The sequence below is a fragment of the Eulemur rufifrons genome, chromosome 18, assembly GCF_041146395.1.
Source record: "Eulemur rufifrons isolate Redbay chromosome 18, OSU_ERuf_1, whole genome shotgun sequence".
Classification (NCBI taxonomy): Eukaryota; Metazoa; Chordata; class Mammalia; order Primates; family Lemuridae; genus Eulemur; species Eulemur rufifrons.
The window spans coordinates 45065178-45082018 of NC_091000.1; the positions used below are offsets into that span (position 1 = coordinate 45065178).

At 34.9% G+C, this 16841-nt stretch overlaps 1 protein-coding gene across 1 annotated transcript in view; it reads right to left on the bottom strand.

The window, feature by feature from the left end:
* Positions 1 to 9293: 9293 nt before the first annotated feature.
* Positions 9294 to 16841, bottom strand: part of NAF1 (nuclear assembly factor 1 ribonucleoprotein) — a 39422-nt gene continuing 31874 nt past the window's right edge. The window contains exons 7-8 of the mRNA XM_069493241.1: positions 14512 to 14614; positions 9294 to 9960 (exon numbers count right to left, since the gene is read on the bottom strand). Of these exons, the coding sequence (XP_069349342.1) occupies positions 9506 to 9960; positions 14512 to 14614 (558 nt within the window). The 3' untranslated portion in view covers positions 9294 to 9505. The remainder of the gene's footprint in view (positions 9961 to 14511; positions 14615 to 16841) is intronic.

Sequence of the window (16841 nt, forward strand, 5' to 3'; positions counted from 1 at the left end):
ATTCTGGCCTCACCTCCATTTCTCTCCTTCCAGAAACTTTTCTGGATAACTTTCCATGTTCCATTCCAGTCCTTTCCTTTTCACTTGTGCATATGAGGATTTTTTACTATTTGTAGAATGTCCTTAGACTTTATGGACTTGCTCAAATTTCACTCTTTATCACAATATGCCTGGAAGGAGCTCTATAAAATGGAGGCAGACCACTAAATTTGTTAAGCTGAAGATAGTTGCTGTATCTACTAGTGTAAAAGTAAGTGATCTCCTGTTTAGAGTCTAAATGAAAGATGAATTCCCTCTTGGGAAGAAACATACATGCTAGACATTTTCTAGATGTCTAAGACCATTAAATGTTTCCCCTACTCCTGGTTACAACTGTTGGGAAGTTTTTCCTCATAGCCATTTGAAACCCAACATTGTTTAGGCAGGTGTTTCTTTAAATTGAGGTCCAAAGATACACTCTTGTAGGGATAAAAATTTACAAAAAAATTGAACAGACATTTTCATAGAATAAAATTTTAGTCTCTTAACTCACTGCTTCCCAGGCTGTGGTCTATAGATATATCTTGGGGGTCCATAACAGTTAGTTTTATAATAGAGTTGTGCATTACCAAACTTGAGAAACATTTATATAAGTTACACCTGCTCCAAAGGGGGAAAGCCTTGAGAGGGACTCTCTCTCTCTGCTGCATTCCCTCTTTCTTTCTCTTCAGATACTACTTTGACAACAAGATTAAAGCCACGGACCCTGTCTCCCAGAAAAATGTACATCTCACAGATTTTCAGTGGGTTCTGGAATACCAGGAAGCAAAAAACCGTAGGTTAAGAACTACAGAGGCTATACTAAAGAACAGCAGTTTCCTAACCTAACATAAAAGATTTAGTATTTCTTCTGGGCCCCAGGATCTTCTAATAATTGTCTCCTTAGCAAGACTAGAAGTATTGCTGAGAAATGTGTGCCATCATGAATTTCTTCCATCTATCCTCTGTGAGAGCATTTCCCGAAGTGTGTTGTGTGGAGTAATGGCACAGGGAAGTGTCCTAAGAAGAAAAATAAATATGGGAAGTAATATATTACATAGTCCATTTAATAGACAGAAACATATGAAATTGTCATCTTGTAGGCAATTTTGTATGGTTCAAACTAATAGGATTTGGATGCATTAGTAAAATTAATGCCTACAGTTATTTTCTTCTGCCCTTAAATACTTTTCTGCCCAGAATTCATTTGAACTTATGTTGCTGCCAACAAATATACTAGTAATTATACTTGGTCAAAAACCAAACTGATGCTAAAGAAAATTAAGCATTTGCTTTGATTCAGCTACCACGACAGCTGACATAATTGAGTCTGACAGTGCCAAATCATGTCTGAGAAGAAACACTGCAGGATACATAATCAAACAGATATTTGCAAGAGCTGTGGGTTGGAGGAGAGCAAATGCTTCCCAGCCTCCTGTATGTCATGGGAGCACATGATAAAATGTTTAAAGAGCTGCAATAACAGGTTGTCCGGACTGTAGTGGCTATTGATACTGTGAACAATTTAAGAGTACATCTCTACCATCAAAACACTACAGACCACCATCATCTCTTTATCACATTTTAACAGGGATTCTATGCTAATAGATTCTATCCCTTTGTATTTGCTCTATTTTATTATCTGGGTCATATCTATTGTTAGAAACAATGTTTGGTTCATCTATCCTCAATATAAATAGAAGGTTTCTATCATATATACAAAGTTAGTTTGTTTTGTTTAGGAGATGGAGTAATGGGACTAAATATAAGATAATGTAATATAAATTTACTCCCATTTCATCAACCTTATATAAGTAGAAATTAAAGGTACTAAACAACTAAAATATGCATAACAATGAAGCTTTGTATAAGCCTTCAAATATGAGTCGATACATATAATTATATATAACATACATAATAGCATAAATGTATACCTTTTTTATTGAATGTACAGAAAAGAATATTTGATACTTTTGTTCATTGCCAATTTTCATTAAGTGCCTTAACATTTGATACACAAATTTGTACCTCATTTCTAGAACACGAAGTAATTGTACATAGTTAATCCACCAACGACAACAATTTATCAATGCATATATAGTCAAAAATGAGATGTAATCTCTTTGCTGCTAGTAGCTCAAAATAAGCATTTTGGTCTGATAGATGATATTAAGGAGATAGTGCTCAACTTTAATTTCAGTCACACTATACATAGTAAATGTTTCCTTGGTTTTCTGGAACACAATTGCACATAACCCATTTCCATACAGAATATTATCCATATCCTAATTTATATCCATATAAATTGAGGGTGAGAATAGGTCACAATAAGAAGCAGAAAAAGACTTTTGGAATATTGGCAATCTATCTGCAGAAAAGAACACAAATGTGTGTGTGTGTGTTTTTCTTTTTTACCCTGAATGTATTAGATCATAAATAGGGTAGCTGCAATATTACCTGAAAGTGAATTCTTGTAAATAATACCATTCTTTACTTTTTATATTTTCCAGCTTGCATTCCATTAAAAGTATATATATATATATATATATTTTTAATATTTACACCTCAAAGCCTGTTATCATTGGTGTCAAACATGCAATATTAGAATGAGTATTTTATGAATACATATTGTGTGAACATGAATTAATTCCCTCTATAAAATATTTAACTAGTTTTTAAATTCTTCTTTTTTTAAGGATCTAGTATTTAACAATACTCTCCCTAGCATTTACTTATACAAGTACATGACTATTTATTTTAAAAAATTCTAAATACCCTGAGCATGTAATGATTTGAGTAAGGAATTTTCTCTAGCTTACTTTAGGTACATTAGCAAAACACATTGGAAAAGAGTAAGAAGTAGACACAGAAGGAATCATTTCTTTTTCGCTTACATTCCCTGACTTGACTCATCAAGAGATGAAAGGGATTGCCTTTTCTGCAACAGACAAGAACTCAGTAATGGAAAGTTGTATAAAAGAACCAGTAGAAAGCATTGAAACTAAACATATTGTCTTGAAATTTATAATGTAAATTTATAAAATTAAATCCAAATGCTAAACATTGTTGGAAGAAAATACATATGAATGACACATTATATCTGAGATTCTATGTATCCCCAAAGCAGTCTGATTATTATCTTAAGAAAAGTATCCTTATGTTTATACACTAAGATTTTTAACACCTGGGGATTTTAAATATCACTTCTTTATATTTGTTAAATAGTTTAAAATTATAGTAAACTGGAATTCAGATTCTACTCAGTTTTATTCATCAAATGGCCTGAATTTCTTTTTAATGTACTTGGTGTTCACCAGCTCTAAGCAAGCAACAAAAAAGTAGCACAAAAAGGAGGGTTGGTAGGGGAGAGTGATAAATCACAATGTAGTTGGGAAAAGAGGAAGAGAATGAGAGAGCATTCTATATTCCTCATTGCCCCCAAATAATGGAGACTTCTAAACACAGGCACCAATGCTTACTACTTACATCTTCCCTATGTCTCAGTAAATATTGGTATCATAATTTAAGGTCTCCTACTAACCATTTATTTACATAGAAGAAATGGATGGATACATTTTGGTATTTATGTGTAGGACATAACTACATAGCTTTTAAAAAATGTCCTGCTGTGGTTTGAATGTCTGTTCCTTCCAAAACTCATGTTGCAATTAAATTGCCATTGTGTTAAGAGGCGGGACCTTTAAGAGGTGATTAGACCATGAAAGCTCCACCCTCCCTCGTGCATGGGATTGATGTCATTATAAAACGGTGACTTTGGCTCCCTGTTGTTCTCTCTCACCTTCTCACATTCATGATGTGATGATGCAGTAAGAAGGCCTACAACAGATGCTACACCTTGCTCTTGGACTTCCCAGCTGCCAGAACTGTGAGCCAGTATATTTCTGTTCATTATAAACTACCTAGTCTGTACTATTCTGTTATAACAGCACAAAATATACTAATACATGTCCCTTAATAAGTTCTGAAACTGCATTCTATTCCAGGTTCCAACTAGACAGTCTTAACCCAGTTCTTCCAATATCTATTTCTAATAAGTAAACAAATCATCCAATTATCATAGACCTCATTATCTTTTCTAAAAAAAAAAAAATATAGAAACAATTATTCATTTTAATAAAAGAAATATATTAGCTTACACAGTAATTTAATTTCATTCTACCACATTTGCCACTATAGACATGCAAAGGCATTATCTATATGCAATCATGTGAATGTCAATCTATATTAATTTATTATAGGAAGAGGCTAATACAAAGAATTCTCTATTTGAAGTAAGAAACTATGTGAGTAGAATATTTTAAGTATTTACCTTTATACCAGCTAGGAGTTTAAAGATCTAGGGCCACATGATTTTAAAAGAAGCAACATAAGATTAAGGTGGGAATGATAATAATTGCAGTATTTCTCTCTTCCAATAAAGAGATAGTTGGTTACTTAGTCCATTTGTGCTGCTACAGCAAAATACAACAGATTGCATAGTTTTTAAACAGTATCAATTTATGTCTCACAGTCCTGGAGGCTGGAAAGTTCAAGATCAAAGTGCCAGGAGATTTGGTGCCTCGTGAGGGCTAAATCTCTGCTTCCAAGATGGCACCCCATTACTGCATCAGGGGAGGAGCACTGGGTCCCCCCATAGTAAAAGGATTGAAGAGCAAGAGACCTAAGTCAACTCTCTAGCCCTTTCATAAGGCACTGATCCATTCATGAGAGCAGAGCCCCCATAACTTACTTCCCAAAAGGCCTCACCTCTTAATACCACAATGGGGATTAAATTTTAACCCATAAATTTTGGAAGAGGCATATTCAAACCAGGACAGTTGGGTTCCTTCTCTTAAACTCCAAAGATAGATGTCATTGACAAAATACACCACTGAGAACCAAGTGAGATGCTAAGGATACAATTTAAGTAGCTACATTTTTATTTCTCGTCTCCTTGCCACCAAGACCTACAACTTCACTGCTGCCGAAAACAGAACTCCCTAAATTCCAGAGTGAACAGCCAAGAGACTGAAGCTGTATATTTTTCCTGAAATATCTGCAGACTACCTCCTGAAATTAACCATCTGTAGTACCTTTTAAAAATAGTTTTCTAGATCTGTCTCATACCTATGGAATTCAAATCTGGAGGTAAAGTCTAATAATGTGCATTTTTAATAAATTATCCAAGTGATTTCTAGGTAGCCCAAAGTCTCAAAAACACTGAATTAAACACATTCATCCCCTGGTGTCTGTGGAGATTGGTTCCAGGACTCCCACAGATACCAAGATCCATGGATGCTCAAGACCCTGATACAAAATAGTGTGGAATTTGCATATAACCAGTGTCTATCCTCTTGTTTACTTTAAATCATCTCTAGATTACTTATAATACCTACTACAATGTAAATGTTATATAAAGTGTTTATTATTTAGGGAATAATGAAAAAGTGTACATGTTCAGTACAGGCACAATCATCCATTTTCAATTTTTCCAAATATTTTCAATCCACGGTTGGTTGAATCCACTCATGCTGGACCCACAGATCCAGAGGGTCAACTCTATAGGAAGGAAGGCAAATTGGACTGAAGTGGTAAAGATATCAACCTAATTGAAATGAGGGATCAAATAGCATAATTTAACTCTGTTTCTTTGGATATTAAATATCTACTGTCAAATAGCACTACAGGCATACACTGTTTTATCGTGTTTCATTTTATTATGCTTTGCAGAAACTGCATTTTTTACAAATGGAAAGTCTGTGGCAACTCTATGTCTAGCAAGTCTATCTGTGCCATTTTTCCAACACCATGTGCTCACTTCCTATATGGGTCACATTTTGCTAATCATATATTGTAAACTTTTTCATTATCATTGTATCTATTTTGGTGACCCGTGATCAGTAAGCTTTGATGTTTCTCTTGTAATTGTGATAGGGTGCCACCAACCACAGCCATACAAGACCACGAACTCAATTGATAAATGTGTGTATCCTGACTTCTCCACCAATGGCCATTCCTGTCTCCCTCGCTCTTCTCAAGCCTCCCTATTCCATGAAGAACAACGATATTGAAATTAGGCCAATGAATAACCCTACAATGTCCTCTGAGTGTTCCAGTGAGAGTCAAACATCTCACTTTAAATCAAATGCTAGAAATGATTAAGCTTAGTGAGAGTGCCATGTTAAAAACTGAAATAGGCTGAGTGGTAGGCCTCTAGAGGCAAAGTTAGCCAAGTTGTGAAAGCAAAGGAAAAGTTCTTGAAAGAAATTGAAAGTGCTACTCCAGTGAACACACACATGAGAAGAAAGCAAAACAGCCTTCTTGCTGACGTGGAGAAAGTTTGGGTGGTCTGATAAAAGACCAAATCAGCCACAACACTCCCTTAAGACAACATCTAATCCAGAGCCAGACAGACCCTAACTTTCTTCAATTCCGTAAAGGCTGAGAGAGGTGAGGAAGCTGCAGAAGAAAACTTGGAAGCTAGCAGAGGTTGGTTCATAAGGTTTAAGCAAAGAAGCTGTTTCCATAACATAAAAGTGCAGGGTGAAACAGCAACTGCTGATGTAGAAGCTGCAGCAAGTCATCCAGATCTAGCTAAGATCATTGATGAAAGTGGCTACACTAAAAAAAACAGATTTCCAGGGTAGACAAAACAGCCTTCTATTTAAATACCATCTAAGATGTTCATAGCTAGAGAAGAGAAGTCAATGCTGGCTTGAAAGCTTCAAAAGACAGGCTGATCCTCTCGTAGCTAAGGTAGCTGGTGACTTTAAGCTGAAGCCAATACTCATTTATCATTCTAAAAATCCTAGAGCCTTTAGAATTATGCTAAATCAACTTTGCCTGTGCTCTATAAATGGAAGAAGAAAGCCTAGATGACAGCGCATCTGTTTACAGCATGGTACACTAAATATTTTAAGCCTGTTGCTCAGAAAAAAAAAGATTCCTTTCAAAATATTACTGTTCATTGACCTTGTACCTGGTCACTTGAGAGCTCTGCTGGAGGTGTACAAGATTAATGTGGTTTTCATGCCTGGTAACACAATATCCATTCCGCAGCTGATGGATCAAGGACAGCTCATGGATCAAGGAGTCGTTTTGACTCTCAAGTTTTATTTAAGAAATATTAATACATTTCATATGGATATAGCTACCATAGAGATTCCTCTGATGGATCTGGGGAAAGTAAATTGAACACCTGGAAAGGATTTATCATCCTAGGTGTCATTAAGAACATTCATGATTCATGGGAGAAGGTCAAAACATCAACATTAATATGAGTTTGGAAAAAGTTGACTCCAACCCTCATGGATGATTTTTGAGGGTTTCAAGAGCTTCAGTGGAGGAAATAACTGCAGATGTGGAAGAAAAAACAAGTAAACTATAAATAGAACTGGAACCTAAAGATGTGACTGAATGGCTGCAATCTCATAAAACTTGAACCCATGAGGAATAAAGACAGGGATTTCTTGAAATGGAATCTAATCCTGGTGAAGATGCTGTGAACATTGTTGAAATGACAACAAAAGGTTTAGAATATTATGTAAACTTAGTTGATGAAGCAGTGGCAGGGTCTGAGAGGATTGATTCCAATTCTGAAAGAAGTTCCACTGCGGGTAAAATGCTATCAAATAGTATCACACGCTGCAGAGAAATCTCTCATGAAAGGAAGAGTTGATCGATGTGGCAAACCTCACTGTTGTCCCATTTTAAGGAATTGCTATAGCCGCCCCAACCTTCAGCAACCACTATTTCGATCAATCAGCAGCCATCATCACTGAGGCAAGACCCTCCACCAGCAAAAAACTTACAACTCACTGAAGGCTCAGATGATCATTAGCATTTTTTAGCAATAAAGAATTTTTAAATTAAGGTATACACATTTTTTTAGACACAATGCTATTGCACATTTACTAGACTACAGTAAAGTGTAAACTCAACTTTTACACATACTGGGAAACCAAAAAATTCATGTGACTCACTTTATTGTGATATTTGCTTTACTGTGGTGGTCTAGAATCAAACCTGCAATATCGCCAAGGTATGCCTATATCTAAGGTACAGAAACTTAAAGATTTTTTTTTTTAAATGCCATGGTGATTACAACAGTTTGATGATTTACTGTAACATCTTATTCTTCCCATTCTTGTAGAAAAGGATTTAGGGTTTTTCTTTTAGTGCTTTTAGATATTATCTCATCTAACTCTTACAATATTCTACCAACCAGAAAAAGACTGTGCCATAACCTAAGAAGGTAATTCTTAAAAATAAGTTGCAAAAACATTCCAAATAAGAATGATGAATCAAGTACTATACCAAGGCAGAGCCTCTCAAATTGTGTACTAAGAATTCTGCAGACTCCTCGGCCCAAGGGAAGGTGAGGTAAGGCCTCAGTGCAACCAGAATTCATGGGCTTGTGCTAAATGGTTTCCAGATTACCCCAAGGTGCCATACAAACATTATTTTCCAAGTGTGTCAGGGAAAGAAAGACTGGGAAGGAAAGTGCTGCTCTGAGAATTAAGAGAACTAAGCTCAACTCCTTGCCATCTCACTAGCTGAATGACCTTAGTTAAACTGCTTAACCTTTTTGGAACTCTTAGTTAAGCTCCTCATTTATTAAATGAGAACTAGTTTAGAATATTTTGAAGGCCTCTTCTAGTTCTAAAACTCCATTAATTTCCCTTACACTGACACTTCATGATGTAAATTAACAGTCACTATTCATTTAATTAAAAACTCTAAATTCATTCAGTGGTTCAATATATTTACTAAGCTCCTAGTCTGTGCTGGGCATGTGAGAATCTTGGAAACAGATATGGAAGACATAATCACTATATACATCTTATTATGAATAAATCCTTGTATCCCTTTTAAGGGGTTAAATAGTAAAGCCTTCTGAATAGTGCCCAAATCATGGAAATTTGCACAGATAATAGAAATTTGCTTATGCATAATGAATAAACATTTACTTTAGTTATAGTCAGAGTTTCTGCCAATACATAAAGATTTCATCCTCTATACTCTTCACCTGCTTTAAAAAATCAGGATTATTTAAATTTACTGGTAATTACATTTATAATCAAAATCAATTTCCAAAGTATAAATTTATAAAAATACTTTATTTTAAAGACTCTCAACAGGACTTCAACATCTTATTTCCAGAGTATACCAAGAAAATCAATGTGTACAATACATTTTAATCCATGATGAAACTGGTTCCATATCCACTATTATACATATTGTTTAACTGGGTGGGGGAAGGCATGGAGGTAAAGTTTTAGTTAAATATTACATAATTGAATTTTCTCCCTAGAATTTGATCCACAAAGGCTACAAATACATATCAACTTACAACTGAAGGAATCATTTAATACTTTACAGTGCTTTTAAAAATCTAGCTCCATAATCACTTTCTTTTCTTTAAAAAAAAAAAATCCTTACCATATAATATGAAAATCCACATTTCTCTAGAAATGTATACATTCACCTAATAGTATGGTCCAAAATGAGAAGAATTACTGTCTCCAGAAGAGGGTGGAGGTGGCAGTGGGGGAGGGGGCGGGGGTGGCAGCAGGGAGTATGGTAAATTAAGTAATGGATGAGGTGCCATGGTTGCTGCCCCCCAACCCATGTTTACAGATGGGGGTGGGGGTGGCGGGGGTGGGGGTAGTGAAAAATTATGCATCTCAAACATTGGAGGAGGAAAGGGGTATTGTGGTATAATAGGATTATCTTGTCTCTGAGGCGGAAATCCTGAAGTCTCCTGAGATACCGTGTGTTCTGAGTTATAAAACTGCTGAGGTGGAGGCCTACCATGGCAAGACCGAGGGTATCTACCCCTGGAAAATCCTCGTGTGAATTCTCTGTTGCGATAGCCTTTGGAATGCTCTGAAGTGGAGCTATGAGCATTCCAATTCTGATGTACTTCAGCAAAATCTTCACCTTTGAGCGGGAGAAAGAAAAGCATAAAAACAAAAATAAGGTCAATACATTAAAAAGAACTGTTTGAAATTTCAATGATGCCTTTTAACTTCCAGTGTTATCTTGTAGCAGTTAAAAAAGTATAAGGCTTAAAATGGTCAATTTTAAATGAATTGAAAAGGCAAAACTTAAAGCCAAAGGATCAGGAAAGAAAAGGCCTAGTAAGGGAGAAAACATTTAGACAGTAACTGCTCTACTCCAGCCAAATATCACAAAAATAACTGTGGCACCATCCCTACCCACATTCTCAAAGGCTGAGTTGGGAACTTAGACTTCTACCCTTGACAGGCAGCAATGAAGGACCCGAGCCCAGGTAGTGTCAAGAGCAGGCTGAGCAGAGCACCAGTAACAAGGCTTCCTGCAATGGCAGTGGAGACCATACATGGGGAGCCCAGACCTTCACCTCCACTGGCAGCAGTACCACTATACTTCCTCCTTGTGCACTGGGGTGATGTCAGAGAAGACTGAACGAAATCCGGATTTTCATCACTGCCCAATGGTGAGAAGGCCATCATCCTCCACTGGCGGACTCCACATGGAGAGCAGTGACAAGACACTCCTGTCCCTACCAGGCACAAGGGAAGACCTGGTGGGGAGTCAGGACTTCTACCCTCTCCCAGTAGAAATGAGGCACCCCTTGGCCTCAGGTGTTAACAGGACCTAAGAGGAAAACCTGGACTTCAATCTACCCCCTTCCTTTCCCTGCCAGAATGGTATTTAAGAAAAACCAACCAAACAAAAAAGCTGAAACATAAGATTTACATAAGATCCACAGCCTTGTAACATAATATCCAATATATCTAGGTTTCAATCAAAAATCACTCATCATAAAAAGAACTAAGAAGATTTAATACTTAATGAAAAAGGACAATCAACAGAGGTCAATACAAAGTAGGAAAAAAAGATTAAAGCAGTAATAAAAATCCCTTAAGAAGAAATTATGAACATGCTAAAAATATTAAAAATAGAAAGTCTCAGCCAAAAAACAGAAGGTATAAAATAAAGAAAAAAATAGAAATGTTAGGACTAAATATTACAATAATCAAAATAAAAAACTCAATGGAATAATTACTGAAGGAGAAGAACAAAGTTGGAGAACTGAGACTACCGGACTGCAAGGCTTACTATAAAGCTACAGGAATAACTAGTGTCATATTGGTAAAAAAGAGACAAATAGACCAGTGGGACAGAATAGAGAGCCCAAAAATAGACTCATATAAATATAATCAACTGATCTTTAAGAGCGAAGGCAATACCACGGAGCAAAAATAGTCTTTCAACAAATGGTGCTGGAACAACTGGACATTTACATGTAAAAAACGAAATCTAGATAGACACAGACCTTAACACCTTTTGCAAGAATTTGAAATGGATCACAGACATAAATATATAAAATGCAGAATTATAAAACTACTAGAAGATGACATAGGAGAAAATTTAGATGACTGGGTTGATGATGACTTTTTAGACAAGACATCAAAGGCATGATGCATGCATGGAAGAACTAATAAACACCAAAGAAGATATAAAGATGGTAAATAAGCATAAGAAAAGATACCCTACCTCATATGTCATCAGGGTAATGCAAATTAAAACAATGAGATACCACTACACACCTATTAGAATCGCCAAAATCCCAAACACTGACAACACCACATACTGCTAAGGATGTGGTGCGGCAGGAATGCAAAATGGTACAGCCACTTTGGAAGACAGTTTGATAGTCTCTTCCAAAACTAAACTTACTCTTACCATGCAATACAACAATCCTGCTCCTTGGTATTTACCCAAATGAGTTAAAAACATGTTTACACAAAAACCTGGATGTTTTTATCAACTTTATTCATAATTGCCAAAACTTGGAAGCAATCAGGATGTCCTTGAGTAGGTAAATGGATAAACTGTGGTACAACCAGACAATGGAATGATACTAAGTACTAAAAAGAAATGAGCTATCAAGCCATGAAAAGACATGGAGGAGCCTTAAATGCATATTACTAATGGTAATAAGTAATACTGGGAGATGAGGGGGAAGGACACGGAGCTGGTTTTTAGGGCAGTGAAACTACTCTGTATGACACTATAATGGTAGACATGTCATACACATTTGTCCAAACCCATAAAATGTACAATACGAAGAGTGAACTCTAATGTGAATGAAGGACTTTGAGTGATTATGATGTATCAATGTAGGTTCATCAACTGTAATAAATGTACCACTTTAGTGAGTAATGTTGACAATGAGGGAGGTTATGCAACATTTATGGGGGAAGAAGGCATAAGGTATTATCTATCTTCCCCTTAATTTTGTTGTAAACTTAAAACTGTTCTAAAAAGAGTCTTAAAAAAAAAAAAATCTCAATGAAGAGCTCAACAACAGAATGAAGAGAACAGAGGAGAAAAATCAGATAGAACAATGGAAAATTCCCACAGAATATAAATTGGAAAAAATGTACAGGATTTGTATTCTGACAACTACAAAATACTGCTAGAAGAAATCAAAGAAGTTCTAAATAAACAAAGATGCGTATGACACTCATGGAATGTATGACTCAAAACAGTTGTCAATTCTCTCCAAATTGATACACACGTTTATCATAATTCCTATCAAAACCCCAGCAAGACTGTCAATATAAAGATTCTGAAATTTATATCAAAAAGCAAAGGATTATTTTGTAAAGAGAAATAAAGTAGGAGGTATCACTCTATCCAATTTCAAGACTTAATATATAGCTATAACAATCAAGACTGTTGGTACAGACACATAGAGCAATGAAATAGAATAGAGAACACAGAAAATAGATCAACACAAATACAGCCAGCTGATTTTTCTTAAAGGTTAAAAAGAAATTCATTGCAGGAACTAGCTTTTCAAATGGGGTAGGAATAATTAGAAATTCATAAACAAAAGAATAAACACTGACCTAAACCTCACATTCTATACAAAATTTAACTCAAAATGAATCATGAACATAAATTGTAAAACAGAAGACTATGCAATTTTTAGGGAAAAAAAAAATACGGGAAGGTCTTCCTAGGGCTAACCAAGAAGTTCTCAGACTCCATAAAAGGAAAACCTTACAACTTGATCTTCCTCAAAACTAAAAACTTTTGTTCTGCAAAAGGCTCTCTTAAGAGGATGAAGAGACAAGCTATAGACTAGAAGAAATCACATACAAACCACACATTTGACAGGAAACTAGTATCTAAAATATATTTTTTAAAATTCTCTTAACAGTAAAGAAAGAGAAATATAATTAAATAATGAACAGATGTATCACTGAAGAGGATGTATGGACACCAGGTGAGCACACGGAAAGATATTCAACATAATTAGCCATTAGAAAATGAAAATTAAAGCCACAATTAGATTATCATTACCTACCTATTAAAATGGCTAAAATTAAAAATAGTGACACCACCAAATACCGGTAAGAATGCAGAGAAACTGTCTGTCATACATTGTTGATGGAAATGTAAAATAGTACAGCCTCACTGAAAAAAACAGTATGGCAATTTCTTAAGAAACTAAACACATAATGCAACTATCACACAATGAAGCAATTGCATTCTTGGGTATTTACCTCAGAGAAGTAAAAATTTGTTTTTATATAAAAACCCATACACAAATATTTATAGTAACTTTATTCCTAATAACCCAAAAAATGGAAACAACCCAGATATCCTTCAGTGGAAGAATGGCTGTGTAAACTGTGGTAAATTCACACCATGAAACACTACTCTGCAATAAAAAGGAACTATTGACACATACAACAATCTGGGTGGAGCTCCAGAAAATTATGCTCAGTGGCAAAAGCCAATCCCTAATGGTAACCTATTGTATGACTTCATTTTTTTAACATTCTTGAAATGACAAAATATATTATAGAAATGGGCACCAAAATAATGGTTGCCATGAATTAAGGAGGGGTGAGAGGTAGGGAAGTGGCTGTGACTATAAAAAGGCAACATGAGAGAGCTCTCTAGTGATGGAACTGCTGTATATCCTGACTGTACAAAGTCCATGTCCTAGTTGAGATACTATACTACAAAGTTTTTTAAGATGTTGCCACTAGGGGAAAATGGGTAAAGAGCATACAACATCTCTCCTATTATTTCTTACAACTGTATATGAATCAACAATTATCTCAAAAAGTTTTAAAAAATGAAAAGGGAATGCATGTTAAAAAAAATAGTGATTTAGGAGTTAATTAAGTACCATATTGTTAAATTCTAAAAATGGCAGAAAAAGTGCTGACAAGCATAAGTGACTCTAACAAGACTTAGTTTGTCTGTTACCCCTGGAAGGCACTTTTACATCCTTAAGTTCATAAAACTACTACTGAATATTCCCTGTGAGACTCTCTCCCACCACATCCCATGTTGCATAATCCTCTGATGCCAGGAGGTAAATGGAGAGAACCCAGATGTTTCCTTCAGTTTTATTATTGATGAACTTATACAGATGTAAATGAAGATAAAGAATAATTATATATATTTGCATGTACTCACTTGACTCATTAAATTCAGATTTGAGTTTTTTCCGGCCTTGAATCTGAGACTTTTTCCTCTGTTTGGCTTCTTTTTCTTTTTCGTCATCACTGAAATCTAAAGCCTTGCAGAGAAAAGTATACAGAATTGTTACATGGATTTGCCAATTCAACAGTACATATAATACTTGGAGGTGAGGAGAATGAATAAACTTATTACTAAACCACTGACCCTGAAAAAAAGTTTCCCTTTTGGATACTTAATATTTTCTGTATCTGGGTTAATTAGACATAGTATTAACAGAAGAATAAGGTATTTTTGATAAATGCCTAAGGGCACTTAACACAGATCTGTAATCAAGATTAGTACTCAAGGTTTTGTTTTATGTTTGCTTTTTTAAATTCCTAGAAAGTCTCACACAGGTTAACTTTAAAATGCCGATCTTTAACAACCTTCAGATATGGGTATTCACTGACTAGAAGTCTGACTTCTAACTTACACCTAAGATTCATCATAGTGCCGGCTGGCAAACGAAGGAATAGTCAGGACTAAGCAAATTACATACATTATCAGATCAATATAAAAACAGAATGTTCTATGATTCATTCATTCAAAACGTACACATACCCATTATATGCCAGGTACTGTTCTAAACACTTCACAGATTTCACTTTTTACAGGTTTACAGTGTTAATTATTTTAATATAATTTTAGGTACATAATAAGGACTATAAATAAATAAGGCAAAGGAAGGGTATAAAAAATCATGGGGATGCTATTTAGAAAGGACTGCAGGAAAAGGCTTTTATAAGCAGATACGTGCATGACCTGACTTCTAAGAGGAAATAATTTAAAATTACGAGTGGTAAAATTCACACATAATTAAGATTTAGGGCTCACTGTTATAGTACGTACACACAAAAGAACAAGATTTATGAGTTATATACATTATGACTGCCATGATTTCTTATAATGCAGGCATTTTATTAATATTCTATTAACACTAGAAAACAGATACTATGTTTCATATAAAAATATATGAAAGCAGGCTTAATGTGTATGCATGGGTACAAATTTAAAGAGAAGACATAAAATGTATAGGAAAGTCTTTGTAGGGAGTTTTCAGTATGGCCTTGCGGAAATACATTCTATCAAATCCTCCATGAACCAGGAATCCATATACCTCAGAATCTATAATCAAATTTGAAAACATCAACCAATTTTAGTACTTTCAAATGCACGATTTTTTTATTACTAACCTTAATGTCCTAAGATTTTAGAACTCAGGTAAATGTGGTATCTGACAGACACCAGAAAGTACTGAAATCAGACATAAGACGTTCCTTTCTTTGAATGAGTAAACAGATAAACCAACAATACAATGAATAAGTCCTATGGCTTACTGCTATGGAAGCATGGTGCTGGATAAACAGAAAGAAGGTAAAGGAAGACTTTTGGGTGGATAACCCAAGATAAATATCTAATGGTGAGTTAACTATGAAAATAAAGGAAAGAAAATTTTCAGGGAGTGGGAATGATATGTGAAGAGACATGAAAGAAAAGTTAATAAAGAACCTTACTGTGCCATTTTAAATAACTGGACATCATTTTAGGAGCAGGGGGAAGGAACTAAAGGATTTTAATTGGGAATAATTTAGAGAGATTATTCTAGTAGTATTCTCCTTTTTTCCTAAAATCAGAGAAAAATTCAAAATTTTCTTATATACAAACTAATTCTAGTTTGCATTCACTAAATAAATTTATTCAACTATACATTACCTATTGGTATGTTAAAAATGGATATAAAGCTGAATAAGATGAATTCCTAAGTAATTTTTAGGTCCTTTATACAAGCCCAACATTTTTATAGCATAAAATTTCTCCTATTTTCTTTGTGTAAGCTTCCTATTTTCATAGCACTTTTTTTTTTTTTTTTAGTTTAAACCCCACAAATTTCAAATTCTAATCTATGATTAACTCCAGGTAATAATTCTAGACTACAGAAGTTCATCAACAAGTATTACAAAATTAAATCCCAACATATGTCATGATCCAGTCAGCCACCTGGAAAAAACAAACATGATGAAGCATGCAAGATTTAATTTTGTAATTAACCTAAGCAAACCAATTTTATAAATGATTAACATTACCATAATTAGTAACTTTAATACTTAGGTCTAAAACAACGATGATGCATTAGAATACTTGGATTGTACAACAGATATGTTACAGGATCTTTATGACTCTCTGAACACTTTAAAAATATATACTTGTATTAGTAAGATGCTCTAAACATAACTGAGAATGTTAAGTGAGTATTTGGAGCCTTAATGGAAATCACACAGATACAT